The 20,216-nt window shown below is 48.3% G+C and overlaps 1 protein-coding gene across 2 annotated transcripts in view; it reads left to right on the top strand.

The window, feature by feature from the left end:
• TMEM229B (transmembrane protein 229B) overlaps positions 1–20,216 on the top strand; it is a 393,737-nt gene that overhangs the window by 60,880 nt on the left and 312,641 nt on the right. For both annotated transcript variants that reach the window (XR_013600854.1, XM_078659586.1), the window contains exon 2: positions 7,733–7,802. Coding sequence is in view for 1 of the 2 variants with exons in the window: in XM_078659586.1 (XP_078515712.1) it covers positions 7,733–7,802 (70 nt within the window). In the remaining variant the exon portion in view is untranslated. The remainder of the gene's footprint in view (positions 1–7,732; positions 7,803–20,216) is intronic.

Raw genomic sequence — 20,216 nt, 5'->3', positions numbered from 1 at the left:
TGAAGAAACCCCCAGGCAAGACTAGCAACAGAAAAACCTCATGGTTCACAGACGCCCTCAAAATCTCAAAGAAATCATGCTGAACCCTTGAAAAAGCTTGGCGCCACAAGCGGACATCAGAAAACATGACAGCCCTCAAGAGCGCCACCCGCAAATACCACCAGATGATCCGCACCACCAAAAGGACATCGTTCAAAGAGCGGCAGAACAACAACTCCCACTACAGCAAGGAACTCTTCATCATCGTCAAAGAGCTCTCCAACCCCATCGCCAGCAACAACGACATCACACCGTCGCAAGACCTCTGCAACTCCCTTGCCGCATTCTTCCACCGCAAGATCGCAGATATACACGAGAGCTTCGGACCCCAGACTCCGCCTCCAGCCACCAAACCAACGACCCCCACCACCAGCCTCAGCGCATGGACGCCCATCAGCACTGAAGACACCACCCGCGTCATGAACACCATCCACTCCGGCTCCCCCTCCGACCCATGCCCTCATCATATCTTCAACAAAGCCGACAGCATCATCGCACCCCATCTCCGGAACATCATTAACTGCTCCTTCACATCAGCCACCTTCCCTGGAAGCTGGAAACACTCAGAAATCAACACCCTTCTGAAGAAACCAACAGCGGACCCCAAAGACCTCAAGAACTTTCGATCCATCTCTCTTCTCCCCTTCCCGGCTAAAGTCATCGAGAAGACCGTCAATAAACAGCTGACTGCATTCCTCGAAGCAAACAACTCGCTCGACCCATCCCAGTCCGGATTCCGAGCCAACCACAGCACCGAGACCGCCCTCATCGCAGCCACCGATGACATCAGGACCCTGATGGACAACGGAGAGACAGCCGCTCTCATCCTCCTGGACCTCTCGGCAGCCTTTGATACCGTCTGCCACCGCACCCTAATAACCCGCCTCTACAACACTGGAATCCAAGGAAAGGCCCTGGACTGGATCACATCGTTCCTCTCCGACAGAACCCAGAGAGTCCGCCTCCTTCCCTTCCACTCCGAGGCCACCAAGATCATCTGCGGCGTACCCCAGGGCTCCTCACTCAGCCCAACCCTCTTTAATATCTACATGAGCCCCCTCACCACCATCGCTCGCAAACACAACATCAACATCATCTCCTACGCCGACGACACCCAACTGATACTCTCCCTCACCAAAGACCCTCTCACCTCCAAAGCCAACTTCCAGGACGGAATGAAAGATGTCGCAGAATGGATGAAGCACAGCCGTCTGAAGCTCAACTTGAAGAAGACGGAGGTCCTCATCCTCGGACAATCCCCATCCGCCTGGGACGACTCCTGGTGGCCAATGAGGCGGGGCACCGCACCGACGCCCACGGACCACGCTCACAACCTGGGATTCATCCTGGACTCCTCCCTCACGATGACCAAGCAAATCAGCGCAGTCTCGTCCTCATGCTTCAACACCCTGCGCATGCTCCGAAAGATCTTTCGGTGGATCCCCATCGAAACCAGAAAGACGGTCACCCAGGCCCTCGTCACCAGCCGACTGGAGTACGGGAACGCCCTATATGCAGGAACCACAGCCACTCTTCAGAAACGGCTTCAGCGCATACAGAACGCCTCCGCACGACTCACCCTCGACATCCCTCGCCACAACCACATATCCGCCCTCCTGAGAAACCTGCACTGGCTCCCCGTCAGCAAGAGGATCACGTTCAGGCGGCTCACCCATGCACACAAAGCACTCCACAACATGGGCCCAAATACCTCAACAACCGTCTCTCGTTCTACACCCCCACCCACCAGCTCCACTCCACCAGCCTCGCCCTCGCCACCGTCCCACGGATTCACAGAGCCACCACCGGAGGAAGATCATTCTCCTACCTGGCAGCCAAGACATGGAACTCCCTCCCTGCACACCTACGACTGACCCTGGACCATCTCACCTTCAGGAGACACCTCAAGACCTGGTTATTTGAGCAGTAGTGGCACCCCCCCCTCCCATCAGCGCCTTGATACCCTCACAGTGAGAAGCGCGCTTTACAAATGTATTGATTGATTGATTGATTGATGGGAACAGGCTCCTGAGCGATCGGCTCAAGCTACGTCACTGGTGGGCGTGTGCCCTTTGTTACGTGCCTGGCCTAGCACGTAGACCTACCAGACCCTCCACTGGGGCTCATCCAGCTGCTACTGCTGTCCTACTCCTTTGGCAAGCGGGTTGGACATCACTTGGCTTGGTTTTTAGGTCTCGCCTGTCGATGCGCATGCGCATCGAGCAAGGCGAGAGTATTGGCACTTATCCGCTCTTTATCCACACTGCAAGGAATCGTGGCGATTCCTTGCAGTGCACGATAAATTTAAGCTCAATGCGCATGCGCATTGAGCTTAAATGCGCGTGCACATGCCCCCAGCCGCCTACTCTCTCTCTCAGCCTTCCCACAACTCCGCCCCCTCACTACTTGATTGCACGGCCGCTAGGCCGTGCCTCCCCTACTCTCCTCCCCCCTCCTCCTCTCCTCCCATGCCTGCCTGCCTGCCTCAACTCTCCGCCTCCTCGATCTTCTGTAAGATCCACCACGTGTTTGGGTCAGAGCTACGATTTTAGCAACTTTCACAATACTCCGCCCTCTTATTGTTCTAGGTGATGAGAAACACAGGAGATTCCCAGAATCGCCGCTGGTGCTTACTTCCGGCCCCTCTGATTGACACTCTTGGAACAATTGATCAGTGAGGCTCGGGATTTTCCATTGGAGACACTCAACAGCAGCCTGCCCAGTGACGTCACATCCCGGAACGTTCAACAGTTCACTTGCGGGAATCGAAGCTCGCCGGGACGCATGCGCAGTTGTATGTTAACAAGCACGTACTAAGCGAAGTGCTGCGAGTATGGAACTCCTGCCCTCTCCCGTCCCGTGAAATCTCAGACCGGGCATTGGTGCCACCTTTCACGAAGAGGTTCGCAGCGGGCAGTTGGTCGTATCCAGGGTCGCTTTCTCATCGTCTGCGCGATTGTGTGAATTGACAAACACTTCATCTGCGACCAGGTGAGTGTTTGTCTTTTTGGAGTGTCCGAAAACCCTGGTATGGTCGCTCACTACCTGCGTCGGACAGTTAGGATTCCTTGGTTCTGTTAAAGTCGTTTGCAGCGCACACTGAAATATATGTGAATAACCTGCCTCTATTTGTTTGTTCCTGCCCCAAGAAGATAAACGGTCTTTTTAGAGCCTGGCTGGCCGTGAGCCTGATCTAGTACTGTTACTGGCACAGGGTCTTACGTTGCTGAGGGCGATAGGGTTTGTTTCGCCATTGCCTTTACGCAACTAGGACTGAACGACACTACTGTCCAGTCCCATAGCAAGCAAGATGTGTTGGTGGCACGAGCAGCTGCCCATCTGACCTGGAAGCATCGGCATGACGAACTGCAGCGATTGGTCACTAACAAAGTGTAGCCAAAGACTTGGGGCTTATTTACAAGCCCCTTGCGTCATTTTTAACATGGGGAAAAGTGGCGCAAGGGGCTTGTAAATCTGCCCCTTGGTCCCTGAGCATTGTTAGGGCGAGAGAGCACCATCATGAGTAAACGTTCATTATTTGCGGCAAAGGCCCACAGGTCTTATTGATGGGTGACTGGTGATTGCATTAATATTAAACTTTGCGTTTGTCTCTCGCGCCATATCAGGGCTTAGAAATAGAGGGCGGACCAACTAGACTTAAACCGGGGCACACAATCCCAACTTTAGAGCGGAAACTAAAAAAGGACTAGCGCCGCGAATACCTCTAAACTCACTCATCATGGCAGTGCTCTAAGTAAAGTAATATATCCAAGTTTATAACACGCAAATACTCGAATATGCCTCGAGTTTACCCAGAATGAATTTAAAAAATCTGAATTATACCAAATATAAACACATAAAAATAAAATGTTTGTCCTAGTATCTTATTTATATACTTTCAACACAGCGAAGTGTAAATAATAGTCACCCCTTATAACCCAGTGTGTTGCCTCAACCCCTTACATTCTGCAGATTTTGTAATACATTTGTCAATTGATCAATACATAAAACGATTCATTTCAAGTACAGCAGTAGTGCAAAATATACACACAAACAGGTATATCTATATTAATATTCAAGACCCTCAACCCCTCACCCTCACCCACCTTCACTCACCCTCACTCACCCTCACTCACACTCACCCTCACCCACCCTCAACCCCTCATCCTCACTCACCCTCAACCCCTCACCCTCACTCACCCTCAACCCCTCACCCTCACTCACCCCCACTCACCCTCAACCCCTCACCCTCAACCCCTCACCCTCACTCACCCTCACTCACCCTCAACCCCTCACCCACCCTCAACCCCTCACCCTCAACCCCTCACCCTCAATCCCTCACCCACACTCACCCACACTCACCCACACTCACCCACACTCACCTTCACCCTCACTCACCCTCAACCCCTCACCCTCACTCACCCTCAACCCCTCACCCTCACTCACCCTCAACCCCTCACCCTCAACCCCTCACCCTCACTCACCCTCACCCTCACTCACCCTCAACCCCTCACCCACCCTCAACCCCTCACCCTCAACCCCTCACCCTCAATCCCTCACCCACACTCACCCACACTCACCCACACTCACCCACACTCACCCTCACTCACCTTCACCCTCACTCACCTTCAACCCCTCACCCTCACTCACCCCCACTCACCCTCAACCCCTCAACCCCTCACCCTCCCTCACCCTCATTCACCCTCAACCCCTCACCCTCACTCACCCTCAACCCCTCACCCTCACTCACCCTCAACCCCTCACCCTCAATCCCTCACCCACACTCACCCACACTCACCCCCACTCACACTCACCCCCACTCACCCACACTCACACTCACTCACCCTCACCCTCACTCACCCTCACCCTCATGCTAAACCCATTAACAATTCTAAAAGCACTAACTCTAATGCTGCGAGACCTATTGCATTTCTAATGCTTGTTCTGTTTCTTGCCATCACAGCAAAGATGGGGAAGGACAATGCACATCAGGCCCAATCCTCTCAGACCCACATTGACAGATTTATCACAAGTTCACTGGGGGGCTCACCGGCCTCAGCTCAGTCTTCGCAGACCTGTGTGTCTTCCGATGTAGGAGACCTATCCACGATTCTACAAGTCATTCACACGTCGCTGGCCACAGTTGAAAATAAGATTGCTGGGGTCCATGTCTCCACGGAATTCTCTGAGCACAGCCCGCTAGAAGCAAAACTCCTGATGGATGCATTGTTGATAGTGGGATTCTCCCACACCTACAGCTTCCTAACCATTAATACACCTGACACATTTGCGCCGCTGCACGTCCAATGGGAGAACTGGGTGGGACCCCTGGAGGATGATGACTTGTTGGACCCCAAAATGCCTCCCTGTTCTATTACAATTTAATCCAGGTTGCGGCTTGTACAGTCATACTGCCTCCCAGCTGTCTGCACAGTGCACTCCTCCTCCCTACTCCCATGCGCTTTTGAAGTTCTCAAGCCCTAACTAATTTCTATCACATGGTGTGGACATGTCCCCTTATTAGTAATTACTGGGGTGAGGGGATCCAGAACCTGTCGGGGGTGTTGGGGTGGGAAATAAAACTGTCACCAAAAATTATTCTTTTGGGGATCTTTGAGGAAGTTGGGAGGCACTGGGGACGATTGGGTACTGATTGGAGTGGCCACGATGGCCGCGAACATTGCCTTCAAGACGAAGTCACCCACCCCACTCACGCTACCTCAATGGCGTCGGGGAACGGACTGGTGTGCGCAGTAGGAGAAGCCAATATACGAGGTTGAGGTCTGTCCTAAAAAACATGGCACGATCTAGAGTAAATGGTGGGACTACTTTGAGCATGACTGTTAATTGTAAATGTTTAAATGTGCGCCCATTGTATATCCTTACTATTATTGTTGTTGATGATTCCATGCTGTGAGGTGTTTGCTGAACCTTTTCTACTGTATTTATGGGATGTATGTCGTTACAACGCATGCTTTTACCACGCATGCCTTTACAACGCAGGTTTTACAACGCAAGTCGTTACAACGACTTGCGGTGGGGGGCGCTGGACAGTGAATAGTTTAATTTACTATTCCAACTCCAGTCCCCGTGGATAGTAGGGAAGGTTTTAGATAGTAAATTAAACTATTACCTATCCTACAGCGCCCTCCAGCGCAAGTCGTTGTAATGACTTGCGTTGTAAATCCTGCATTGTAAAGGTACTGCGTGGTAAAAGTTGCGTCGTAATGGATGTTTCCCGTATTTATGGTGGTAGCCAGACATGACAGCTGTGGTATATGTTTCTGTGCATAAAACCAATAACAGTTGTTTATTAAAAAAGGAACTCAAATCATATTCAGAGGGTAGAAACACATGTAAGTCGTAAATCACTTCTAGGTGCAATGTGACCATTGATGCAATGCCAAGGGCGTGGAAGACTTTAGGTGCACAGTACAGTTAGGAACAAAACGCACATTTTGGTGTATATTAAGGTACAAAAAGACACTTGGTCCAAAGTCAGCAGTATGATATCACATTCAAATGCAATATCAAGCAATATCATATAAGAAAAAATGCAGCAGTAAGCTTCTACAGCAAGTGAAAATGTGTGCACTATGACATCACTTTTGGTTGAGAGCACACTAAAACGAAAATTCATCATAAGTGTGGAAAGACTTTAGGTGCCCAAATCACACTTAGATGTAAAACCGGCAAGCAGCAATGTGTTATGATAGGAGTAAAATCACGTATGGTTGCAAAATCACATCATTGAATATTGAGACGGAAATATTCATCGGTCCTGATCCAAAATGTGGATACTTTATTCAAGCGAGGGCTGAAAGGCTGACCCCAAGTCCTTTGTGCGTATGTTTTGGCTTTGAAGATTCGAGTTCGCAGACAGACAAAGCTGTTTACAGGTTCGTAGCTTGCTCAGTATGATTGGGGTGAGGGGGGGGGGGGGAGGGTGAGGTTTAGATTTCTTAACAATCACGCTGGGCCATCTTGTTAAAATACATTATATGAGAAGCAGGACATGAGGGGGGTTGAAGGGGCATTGGAAAGAGAGAGAGGAGGGTGGATTGTCAAGAATACTTAAAACGCAATAGTTTTCCAACTGATCAATATTTTCTAAGACTTTCAAAACATAGGAGAGTGTGTGTGTTTTTGCGAGTGTGGGTATGTAAAAATTCTAGGTGAAATCCGACAGACACGTCACATTACCCGACTCAAAGCACTTGTCCGCAAATATTTACTGCAGAGTATATGTTTTACCCCAAACACCCCTCTGAAGCTATGCATCTGGCCCTTGATATCCAGACTTAAAAATCACATATTAGTAGAAATCAATTCTCTGTGAAAAGGAGAAAGCTTGCCTGAATGGAGGAAAGGAGAGTAAGCTTAGGACTGTGAAGGAATCAGTTCTGTGAGCAAGCATACTATGTACTAGGGGCCGAACTTCTTTGAGGTACAAATATCAGTGCCCTAATAGTGCTCAACTCCTGGCTAGCTGGGAACCAGGAGAGGTGGATTGTATGTAAGGTTATAAACTGGAGCATTACAATGTGGCCACTTTGAAAAAAGGTAAGTAGTCCAGTATAGATAGCTGAAAACAAAGATTCAGTTACTTCCTTTGGCACCAAAGTGTTTTTGGATTTTTACACTTGCTGTCGACTGCTGTCATTGCAATCATGCTGTCTGTGTTTTTCTACAGACACGGCAATCCAGAACCAGCCGGTGGGAGAACTCAGGAGCACAGAAAAGGTGGAAGACAAGAAATCCAGGTAACACATTTTATGTGATATTGTCTGGATAGTGCTTCTTCCATAACTACAGTCATTTGTGGTGTCCCATTCCAAACACATAACCCAGAGGGAGTTACACTACACTACAGCATAATCCAGCTGCTGGCATGAGAGTGACTGTTGCTCAACACTGAACTTTTGGCCATATTCATTTTGGCTTTTGTGTAGGCAAAAGATGGTTATTCAGCTTCACACATCCACAGGTAGCAGGTCTAGGATGGGTGGAACCAGTGCAAGGAAGAGGTCTATGCCAGGAAAAGGCAGAGATGATTATTATGCTTGCAACTAGAGGAATAGACCAAAACTTCCATCACAGTGTAGAGAAATCATCTGCATTTTAAGGTCTGCCCAAGAGGCAGCTTTAGCCAGTTAAGCAGTTTGTTCAACTGTCATTCACGGTTTGCTTCTGCCCACCACATCAGACACCATGGGGCAACAGGTAAACTCATTCTACATAGTGGCTCTCTCATTGACACTGTGAGTGATGGTAGTTTGCTTGATCGCATGTATCTAAAACCAATTTCACGTCAGTGCCAACTGGCTGCTGGGTCAGTACTTTACCAATGTGCCTTTTTCCCATTCTTTAGCCTTTTTAAAACTATTTTTTACTAGCCTATGTCTTTGGGTTAGAGCAATGCATAGCCAATAGCACATTTGCTTTGTGCCAGTAACAATCCTATTTTCTTGCTAAGTACATTAAAAACTTAAAATCGTTTCCACACCGGGTAACTAGGTGGAGTCTGTACTGTTATGTAGTCTTCTTTTAAAATAAAAGACAATGGATATGTTTTTATTTAAATTTTTTAGTGCAACATGTTCTCTTTCTCTTTTGTATTTTTGTCTTATGCTTGAAAAAACACTTTTTTAAAATGTGACCATCCCACCAATATGCCAAAGTCAAACTTCTTGGCCTTGCCAAAGCCTATTAACTTTGCAGTGACTATAAGACATTATAATCTGCCATGCCGCCATGAGAAGCATCACTGACAGTCCTGCGTACGACTCCCCATGTTAAAATATTAACTTCATCTGGCGTGGCGCCTGCTGAGGTACAGGATAGCACTCTAGTTCTTTCGTAGAACAAAACACTGGCTTAAATAGCATTAGGGTGGTAAAAACGCCTGACTGAGTACATCACACTCATGCTCACAGGATGTTATATGTGCCCATATACTCCAAGGAGGTTACTGGTGCTACGTAGAAGATCTCTCGTAATCAGAAAGTGAGAATTCTTTCATATTTTTAGCCTTGTAGTTGGTGTAAAAGTATTGATTATAACATGTCAAGAATTGTGCTTCATTACTGACAGTGCTAGACAGTTATAGTAGTTACGTATTCCAGAATGGTTGTCGCTTGGCCGATTAGGGCATATAATGTATGTTTCTCTGTGTGCTCTTTCTGGGCATATTGTGACTCGTCTGGGCGGTGAACTCTGCTCCGCCCGCAGAGTTTGTGGAGATTTCCGAACTCCGCGTGACGCGGAGCTTTCGGAGTTCCGAAAAACTCTGCTTCGCGTTGTGGAGCGGAGTTTTTGCCTCGCTCACGATCTTCAACGTCAAGTTGGTGAGCGGAGCGAGGAAAATCCACCTCCCGGACAGATTTTTCCTCGTTGGTGAGCGTCAAAATCAAGTTGGCGGACGCAGAAAATCAAATGTTGGAAAGAGCGCTCCAATGTATAAACGATAGGTTCAGTGTTGATAATCTCAAAACAGTAAAGCCACAAAAATACGTGGTCGTCGGTCACAATGCGGTCGCATTGTGACCGACGACCACGTATTTTTGAGATTATCAACACTGAACCTATCGTTTATACATTGGAGCGCTTTTTCCAACATAATAACAAGAATATAAATAAATCAACTAATAATCAGCTATATGAATATGAATTTTACGTGAACCTGCCATTTGTTGGAATTTATTCAGCCCTGAAGAAGTCCGGTAACGGACGAAACGCGTTGGCTATCTGGCTTTCTGCAATTTTAAAAGAAAACTGAATAAAAGAAAGAACTGAAGTGAAGACTCTTTGTTTCGCTGTCCTTTTGGGAAAACAAGTTACATATTTTGTACTTATGAGTGATTGTTATCATAATAATACTTTTTGTTATCTGGATTGAGAAATTGAATTTTGAAGGGTGCAGACCAAATTTCAGGTGTATGTTATTTAGGGAGTAGAGTTTCTCAACTCCTTGTCAGGATCATATGGGAATTACGCTCCTGGATCTAGCACCTTCTACTTTGACTCAGTTGTGGTATTCTACCAGTAGTGCAAGCACCTTGCCTTAATCCCTAATTTGTTGCGTTAGTAATAGGATCTTAAACTCTGATTGTGTCTTCCCATTGGGTGATGGGGTCCTGCACTGGGACACTTTATTGTGGCTATCACTCCAATTGAGCAACCTTTTTGTCATCAATGCTCTAATAATGTGATGTATTCCTATAGGTTCTGTATCGATCCCCCTATTCCTGACCCTGTTCTGGTTAACAAGTTAACTAGCAGCCATCCCATGATGCAGAAACCGTTATCTGATGAAGCCACACCACGGCACAGGAACGTGTTATCTGATTAGGTCATAACGCTTGCCATCTAATTAGACAAGCGATATTCCTCCAGCCCCTGATAAGGCATACGGAGTTCTCAAAACAAATCAAACCTATGACAACCTGGGAAAAACCCTGCGGCCATTGTTTTGATTTCACCGAGAACTTCAGCAAAAGAATGTGCTAACGACCAAGTCGTATGACATCCTTATTGACGTATCTATGTCCATCCTTACGTCAATCTCGGCACCTTACAGGTATAAATATTACCGGTTTTGCCTTAAGCAAACACACGCGGTGGTGACGAGATCGGAGCAGCCAGACTTGCCGAAGCCCAGAGCAGAGCAGACCCCGCTGGCGCAGCCCCGCCTTCCTGACGCGCTGAGAACGAGACGCTGCTTTCTCCTGCGGAGAAATCCAGCTCCGGCGCTTCCGAGCAGCCCTCGCAGGCAGCTTGGAATATCGAGACCAGAGACGAGAGATACCATCCCTCATTCATCCTAGATTCCAGGTACAGAACTGAATAACCCCTTGCAGAGAATTCTTGAGTCAGTCACTTGGCAAAACAAACTTAACTTAAACTGCTACTTTCTATTCCCGCCCACGTATTAGGCTTAGGTCAGGTACACTGGGGTAGGCGTAGTTAGAAACACCAGTTGAGTACGATTAGTCAAATGTATATATGTATGTATCTATTTTATCCATTTTAAACCTGCTTATGGCTTAGAAACCATATAAATGTTTTTACAGTATTATTTTATACTTCTGCTTTTATTGTATGCACTTTACTTAACCATAAGTATTGCAATAATATCGATCCATTTCTCTTGTATGAGAAAAGAGACTGATCAATAAATACCATCTTTTATTGAACACGCCCGTCTCTTCCTTTTCTCTACAATCTGGTGAGACTAAGAATGCACGTACTGACTGAGTAAAATAAGTTGTCTTTTGTTTTCACACGACTCTAGAGATACACTCTTGATTAGGGGAGAGCAAAGTTGTCATGTTCTATGGTTGTCAGAAACTAAATCCCTTCTTGTCTATCCAGGGAGGTTCAACTCCTCCTTACCTATTCGAGAAAGTTTCTAGTGAACTCTGAGCTAGCTGGCAAACCCAAAACTTTAAGTCTAATATCGACAATAGAAGACCTAGTTAACGTCTGGTCTAGGCCTATACTATTGAAGGTATTATTCCAATGCGCAGAGCCTATTGGCATAATAGGAACTACACTACATGGCGCCCAAACGTTTGGAAAGGCGATAAAACTAACGCAAGACATTAGAGTAACTCAGTCGTGCTTTTTCACTCAGACCCCTTTTTTCCCATAATACTCCAAAGACGTCTGGAGTGGGTGAAAGGTCATATCCGCCAAACCTCGCAGGAGGAAACTCCTATGTATGGTTCTTGGTTTAGTCAACGTTGAAGGATACACTGTTCCAAAATATTGTGCATCTAATCTTTGTTTCCATAAGAAACCTGATCTGCAAACAAACGGAATAACCTTCTGGACAGTACAATGTCAGACAATGAAGGAGAAAGAGAGGCAGCTAGAATAGCAGCTGAACTCGTAGCAGCTGATAATGCTATGCAAGAAACAGACCCGAATATAATACTCATCGCGGTCAACATAAGAAAATCTATAACTTTAAAACTTATAGAAAATGGACTGACACCTAGAGGTGGCACAGTCATATTCGTAATAGAGGCACACGAATATCGGCAGACAGAGGTGTTCTATTCATGGATACACTTTCCAGCAGCAAACGCTGTAACAAAGGTCTTCCACTATTACAAAACAGAGGAACCTCCTAATGAGTACACTCCTTTCGAGGAGGTGGAAGTACCACTTAAATTTCAAGAGCACCTGCTCTTGTTTAATGGCGCCCTAAAACATAATAATCACATCACCAGGCTCGGTCCATTAGGTAGACCAGGAGCAACGTGGCCGATCCTAGCCGGATACACACCACATCCAGACATCGATGGGATGTCTGCAGCAAACCTTTTAATACAACTAAAACAATTAATAAAAGTACATAGACAATTAGTCCAATATGTAATGCGGACTTCAACAATCCAACCAGCAATTAAAATTCCACAGCTGACCCCTCATCAGGGGAACACAAATAAAATTACACCACAGAACATACAATCCTGCCTGGGTAAAGTACCAGCTAAACGGGAACAAATACCATTCTGGTTAGCACAAAAAATCACCCAAATAGAGGCGGTGTTTCCAGACACCACCCCGTTGGAAAAACACAGGATTCTGACTATCTGTCTTCCAATGGGAATCGCACCACACGTGGAGAACTGTGACACTTGGGGTACAGTCTTTGCTTCCATTTACACAAAAACACATGGTGTTCCATCCATCTCGGTAATACCAGATGTGCTAAAACAAATTCAAGATGAATACGGTCCAGAACCCGCTTTAACTCTTGGTATGAAATTACTAAAAGACTTCAAGCAGGTCTCGGCTATATTACTAGCCAATATAAAGGGAGAAGCAGCAAACGTGGCGATCCGCCAGAGGTTAAAAGAAACAGATATAGCAGACCAACCAGCTGAAATTGCCAGAATTATAGAAAAATCCTATGAGGAACTAGGTAGAGATAGTTTAGGTGGAATACCAGTAAAACCCCGACTGATTGAAAGTCATGAAAAAGTATTTTTTTAATAATAATTTAACATCACAAAAAAAGAGCTGGGATGGAAACAAACAATCCAATCCTAAAGAAAAGAAATTCCAGTCCGAACCAAGGACACAGGTCTCCCCAAAGTGAGCCCTCTGGGAAAAGATACAACCTTAGAAACAGGGATAATATAAAGAAACCTGATAGATATCAAGAAATTGATACACGCCCCTCTCAATCTTTTCAGACTTCCTCGCAGAAATCGGAAAGAAGAGGACGATCAGAACAAAGAGAAGAGCACGCCAAGTCCAAAGACAAGGAACCTGCTCATCTAAAAAAGAAATTACAATTTCCAAAAAAGAAGGTAGCCAGTATTAAAGTAGTTAACAATGCCGAGAATACTGAGGACACAACTGAAAAACGGAGAATGGGCTCAGACAATGCTAGACAGCGCAGCAGAAGTGAGCATAGCTCGCAAAGTCCTTATGAATCATCTGGAGACAGTGGACACGAATGAATATCTTCAAGTGGAAACTGCAGACACCAGAGTTAGCAAACCTCACAAAATATATGAAATAGCTCAGCTCAGTGCGCCTCTGCAAAGTGGTGCGTGTTCCCTTTGAATGGGGAGGGGTCTCTGGTCTCAGGGAAGTTGTTGTCAGTGATGCCTTGCCTGTAGACGGTCTGCTAGGTAAGGACCTGGAAAGTTCTCCATGGAAGGATGTGGATCACCGAACTCATTTGGAGATGTTGGGTTTGCCTGTGTGGATCTGTGTGACCACGCGTGCTATGGCAACCAGTAAGGGTGATTCAGCAGAACTGGAGCGTGAAACAGTGGCCCAGAGACCTGCCAAGAGAGGAAGAGGTAGGGGGCGCAGGAAACCAGCCCCAGCTGTTCCCACCGTCCAGGAAGGAGCAGAACCTGATAGGGATGCCCTGGAACCTACAGGGGAACAGGTGGCCGAACTGGGCGACCTGCCTGAGCTGACCCATTGGCAGCAAGAAGGTGGGCCCTCCAGGGAGGAATTCTGCCAGGCGCAGAAAGAGTGCCCTTCCCTCATTGGTGTGCGGCAACAGGCTGCAGACCAGGCAGCAGGTGGAGCATCCAAAAGTCATTTCCTTTACTGGGAAGATGAGTTATTGTATAGTGAGCCTACGTTTGCTGAGCCCTGGTGCAGCCCGTGTGCTGGTGGTACCCGCGTGCTTCAGGAACTTCCTAATGGGTCTGGGTCATGACTTGCCTCTCGCAGGACATCTGGGGCAAGACAAGACCTTCCAAAGGCTTGTCACCCACTTCTACTGGCCCCAGATGAAGAAGCACGTCGGTACCTTTTGTAGAACTTGCCAAACATGTCAGGCCAGTGGCAAGAGTGGAGGGAAGTGCAAGGCACCCCTCCAACCCTTTCCTATGGTGAGCATCGCTTTCGAGCGGGCGGGCATCGACATCGTGGGGCCCCTTGACCCCAAGACCGCCTTAGGCAACAGGTTCATCCTGGTCTTGGTGGACCATGCCACCTGGTACCCGGAGGCAGTCCCTCTCAGGACAATCACAGCACCCTTGGTGGGCCGTGCATTGATGGGGATCTTTTCCCGTGTGGGGTTCCCCAGAGAGGTGGTGTCCGACCGGGGTACCAACTTCATCTCTAGGTACATGAAGTCTCCTTGGGAGGAGTGTGGGGTAACTTATAAGTTCACCACTCCTTATCACCCTCAAGGAAATGGGTTGGTTGAAAGGTTCAACCACACCTTCAAAGGTATGATTATGGGCCTAGCGGAGCCCATGAGACGGAAGTGGGACGTCTTTCTACTATGCCAGTTGTTTGCATACAGGGAGGGGCCTCAGAAGTCCTTAGGGTTCAGTCCCTTTGAACTCCTGTATGGCCACCCTGTTGGAGGACCTTTCGCACTGGTGAAGGAGGGGTGGGAGAAATCTCGTGGGAAGACACCCCAGGATGTGTTCAGCTACGTGCTGGCCTTTCACAACCAGACACAACGCTTCAGGAATCTCGCACAGGAGAACCTAGAAGCTAGCCAGGAAGAAATGAAAATATGGTACGGCCAGAATACCACTCTGGTCGAATTTCAACCTGGGCAGAAGGTGTGGGTGATGGCGCCAGTGGAGCCTCGTGCGCTCCAAGACAAGTGGACTGGGCCATATGAGGTGGTGGAGCCCTAGAGCGAAGTAACCTACCTGGTTAACTTGAAGACTCCCATGCAGCCCCTGAGAGTCTTGCATGTGAACCGCATAAAACCCCACTTTGAGAGGTCTGAAGTGACAATGCTTATGGCAACAGATGCTGGAAGGTAAGAGGATAGTGATCCTCTCCCTGACCTCCTGGCAGCCAAGGAGCAATACAGGTCAGTGGATGGTGTGGTCCTCTCACCCACCCTGACACCAGAACAGCAGAGGGACTGTCGCCAGGTGTTGGGTCAGTTTTCCTCCCTGTTCTCCCTGACCCCAGGTATCACCATTTGGTGCATCCATGATGTGGACACTGGAGATAGTCTGCCTGTGAAACAGAAATTTTACAGAGTAGCTGACATGGTCAGGGCCAGCATCAAGGAAGAGGTTTCCAAGATGTTGGCGCTAGGGGTGATTGAGCCCTCCAGCAGCCCCTGGGCTAGCCCAGTGGTCTTAGTACCAAAAGCTGCTACGCACGGTGCCCCTCCAGAACTCTGGTTTTGTGTGGACTACCGTGGGCTCAATGTGGTCACGAAGACTGACACACACCCCATCCTCAGAGCTGATGAGCTCATGGATCGGTTGGGAGCTGCCCAGTACCTCAGTACGTTTGATTTAACTTCTGGGTACTGGCAGATTGCCTTAGCTGAGGGGGCCAAAGAGAGGTCTGCATTCTCAACGCCAGAGGGGCACTTCCAGTTCAGAGTCATGCCATTTGGGTTAAAGAATGCCCCTGCCACATTCGAGACTGGTTAACCAGGTATTTACCGGGCTGGAGGAATTCAGCGCCGCATACCTGGATGACATTGCTGCGTTCAGCTCCACATAGGAAGAACACTTGCAACACCTCTGTGAAGTGTTGAAGGCTCTGCAAAGGGCAGGCCTCACTATCAAGACCAACAAGTGCCAGATAGGGCAGGGATCTGTGGTGTAAATGTAAATGTGGGTGTACTTGTAAAGTGCACTGCGACTCCATGGAGTATCCTGGCGCTGAAGACCGCTGGGGAACCCGTCCTGGTTTTCCCTGTGAGATGGTCCCTTTCTGGGTATCTCCAAGGTGAAACCAGGCATCCCCGGCGTCTGTAGGGGGCCGTTGTAGAGAAGAGGCAAGCTTAATGCCCAGAGTTGCAGAGTGTGTTCCATGGTTTGAGTAGGCACCGGGGCGAGAATTATCGAGTCCGTTTTGACCCTGGTCCACGACCCTGCCGCATCGGGAATTGAACCCTGGTCCCAGGCCATTCTCTGCTTACGGGTCTGCCGCCTCTAACCAGTGAGCCACACCACTCCACTTGGACACCAGGTAGGGAGCGGCCAGGTGGTGCCCCTACAGGCGAAGATTGATACCATTCTGGCTTGGGAGCCCCCCAAGACCCAGACAGAGGTGAGGGCCTTCTCAGGTCTCACCGGGGTTTGCAGATGGTTTGTCAAAGGATATGGCACCATCATTGCCCCCTTGACAGAGTTTACTTCCAAGAAGCATCCCAGGAAAGAGAATTGGACCGAATCCTGCCAAACTGCTTTTGATGCCCCGAAGACTGCGATGTGCACAGCACCGGTGCTCAAGGCACCTGACTTCTCCAGTGAGTTCATAGTGCAGACCGACGCTTCAGAGCATGGTGTAGGAGCAGTACTCTCACAGATCAACGACGAGGGCTGGGACCAACTTGTAGCTTTCATTAGCAGGAGGCTACTCCCCAGGAGCAGAGGTGGAATGCAATTGAAAGGGAAGCTTTTGCTGTGGTCTGGGCTCTGAAGAAGCTGAGGCCCTACCTGTTTGGGACTCACTTCCGTGATCAGACAGACCATAGGCCCCTTAGATGGTTAATGCAGATGAGAGGTGAGAACCCAAAACTGTTGAGGTGGTCCATCTCCCTACAGGGAATGGACTTCACGGTGGAACACTGCCCTGGCACAGAACACACCAATGCTGATGGTCTGTCCAGGTTTTTCCGCCTTAGTGAAGAGAACTCCCAAGAGGGTGGGTAGTTCTCCCCACTTTCAGCTGGAGGGGACACGTGTTAGACCTGGCATCTTTGGCGTGGTTTCACCCTATCTTTTTGCCTCTACTTCCTGTATTTTTGATGCTGTGGTGGATTTAGTTTTTGCTGGTTTAGATGCTTTGGGCACTTTGCCACTGCTGTTCAGTGTCAAAGTGCAAGTGCTCCCTGTGTAAATTGTTATTATGACTGGTTATCCATGATTGGCATATTTGTGTCACCCAGAAGTCCCTAGTAAAGTGCACTGAGTGTGCCAGGGCTGGTGATAACAAATGCTACTAGTGGACCTGCAGCACTGATTGTGCCACCCACATGAGTAGCCCTAAAATGGTGTCTCAGGCCTGCCACCGCAGTGTCTGTGTGCAGTCTGTGAACTGCCATGTCCTCCTGGTCAGTGTCCCCACTGGCCAGGCCCAACCCTTCCCTTTCTGTACACATTGGTCACTCCTATGGAACGCCCAAGGTACCCCCTTGGGCAGGGTGCAGTGTATGTGAAAGGTGGAGCATGTACTTGTTCAGTTTACATGCTCTGGTGGTGAATTACAGCCATTTTCGTTTTTCACTATTATAAGGCTATCTTGCCCCATAGACTACCATGGGGGATGCTGGCTACAGTGGCTACCAGCATATCTTCCCATAGGAGCAAGATAGGACATAAAAGTCTGGTATCCCTGAACTCAGAATTTAATAACACATCTTTTAGGAAAGGTTGTTTTTAAATCCTGTGTTTGAGAACAACACTTTTAGAAAGTTGCTGTTCTCTTGTCTGACCTTTCTGTGTGCCTAGGCCTGTTTGTGAATTGACTGTCTGGTTTGTGAGTGACAGGGGCTGGGTGGCTCCCAGAGTCTGAGTGGGCCATCCCTAGGCTGAATAGCTCCATCTGCATCTAGAGTAGTGGGAGGGGGTAGCACCCGGGCCTGAATAGGGCTGTGCCTGCCTTCCACAATGCTGGCTCCACCTCCTGCTGGGCGGCTGACAACCCTGCCACTCTCTCTGAAAGGAAAGGAGAGGCCAGGAAAACAGAGTGCTCAAGGAACACCCAGAACTGGTTCAGACCGGGCTCAGAGCCCTCCTGCACAAAGGGACCAAAGACTTTCAGGGGTATAAGCACAGGACCCCTGACTACAGAAAATGAGATCATCCTGGAATCAAGAAGGAACCTCTGTCAAGGAGAGAGCCGGAAGACTGAAGAAGAAGAAGGACTGTCCTGCTGTGTGTGTGTGTGTGGGCTGACCTGCAGTTGCTTTGCTGCCAAGGAGAGGGGAAGGACTTTACTTTGTGTTGTGTCCCCTTGCTTGAAGGAATCTCCAAGGGCCTGAAGAAGAGCTGGCTCCCTGTTAAGAAGTCCCAGGAACAAAAGGACTTCACCTCCAGCTTCCCTGAACTCTGCTGAGAGAGTTCTGTCCTTCCTAGAGTGCTTGGGCCAGTTGTGCTGCCTCTGGAAGTTGTACCTGTGTTGGGAAGCTGGAAACCAAGCTTTTAAAGACTTTCTGCAAGTTTTGTCGCTTGCGGAGCTCATCCCCGACAGTGCGAGGAAATTCCCGCCGCTATGAAGGCCGAGATCGTCGCAGTGCCTGTTGCCGCTGCCAGAGTCGTCGCATACTTCATTTACGGAATGCACCAGACCGGTGCACGAAGATTACCATCGCTGCGAGTGTCATCGCAGAGCCTGTCGTCGTTTGGGAGAGATCATCGCACCGCTTGCTTGCGGACTGCATCACGTCGCTACGAGTGTCGTCGCAGAGCCATCGCATCGAGGAGCTGCGAGAGGAAGATCACCGCTGGTCCGCGCATCGTCGCCCCGGAGATCGTCGCAACTCCAAAGATCCTCGCAGCGTGCCTTTGCAAGCTTCTTTCACTACGGAACCTCCGCACCGGGAATCCATACAAGGTATCGCATCCCTCCCCATACAGACCGGAGTCACCACATCACGCCCGCTACATCCAGCGGGGCTGTCACATTGTCTCCCCAAGGTCTCAGGAGTGACGCATCACTTGTTTTCCACCGCACCTGCTCCTGTTTTGGAACTTTGTCGCATTTAAAGGTACTGTTGGCTAAACGTGACGCAACTGTGAACTTTTCACGCAACTGTGGATTATTTTTTCGCAACTTTAAGAACTCTTTTGAAACCATATTCTTGAACTGTGTATGTTGGATTTTTGTCGTTTTGGTCTTGTGTAGCTTAGATTAAATACCTTTATTTTTCTAAACTGTTGTGGAGTCAGTTTGTGGTGTTTTCACTGTGTTACTGTAAGTGTTGGTACAAATACTTTACACATTGCCTTTGATAAGCCTTGACCGCTCGTGCCAAGCTACCATGGGGGTGAGCAGGGGTTATCTAAAGAGTGTATCCTCCTTACCCTGACTAGAAGCAAGGGTCCCTACTTGGACAGTGGTACCTTCCTCTGCCAACTAGAGACCCCCAGTTCTAACAATATACATTTGCGAGGTACAATAAAGTCATTATCTTCATTCCTGATAAAACACCTTTGTCATAAATTAACAAGCACGGGCATCAGATAAGGACCCAGATGGCTCTCGAACTCGGGGAGAGCTAGTGTGGGCCAGTGTGAATGTGTTAAGATGTCCGGCATGAGGCACGCGTGATCACTACCTGTGATGTGAATGTTGTATACTGATTGGCTGCGTGTTTCTATCTACATGTGGTATCTAGCTTTGTGGTATTTTTGAGGAACACAAGCCTTTGGCCAAACATGTTTTATTGGGGCCCTTTACCTCGGACCTGTTTGTGGTGCAACTATCTATCTGTGGGATCGATCAGGGATTTACCTGGGTGTGCATTTGTCTTTGGGTTAAGAGAGACCCCACCTGTGATCTGGTATTCAATAGGTGTCGGTCACAGTACCTGCCTGACCACGTATCTCTGACATGGGGTTGATGGGGAGGTTACCTTGTATAAATTCAACACTAATGATGTGAGTTCACTGGAACTCCTACAAGTAATATCAGTCACTGGTATCATTTTTATTGATATTCTCAACCTTGTGTGTACAGTTTTCATAGCATGCATGGAT

Source organism: Lissotriton helveticus, chromosome 9 (genome assembly GCF_964261635.1).
Source record: "Lissotriton helveticus chromosome 9, aLisHel1.1, whole genome shotgun sequence".
Lineage (NCBI taxonomy): Eukaryota > Metazoa > Chordata > Amphibia > Caudata > Salamandridae > Lissotriton > Lissotriton helveticus.
This window is presented reverse-complemented; position numbering and strand designations above follow the sequence as displayed.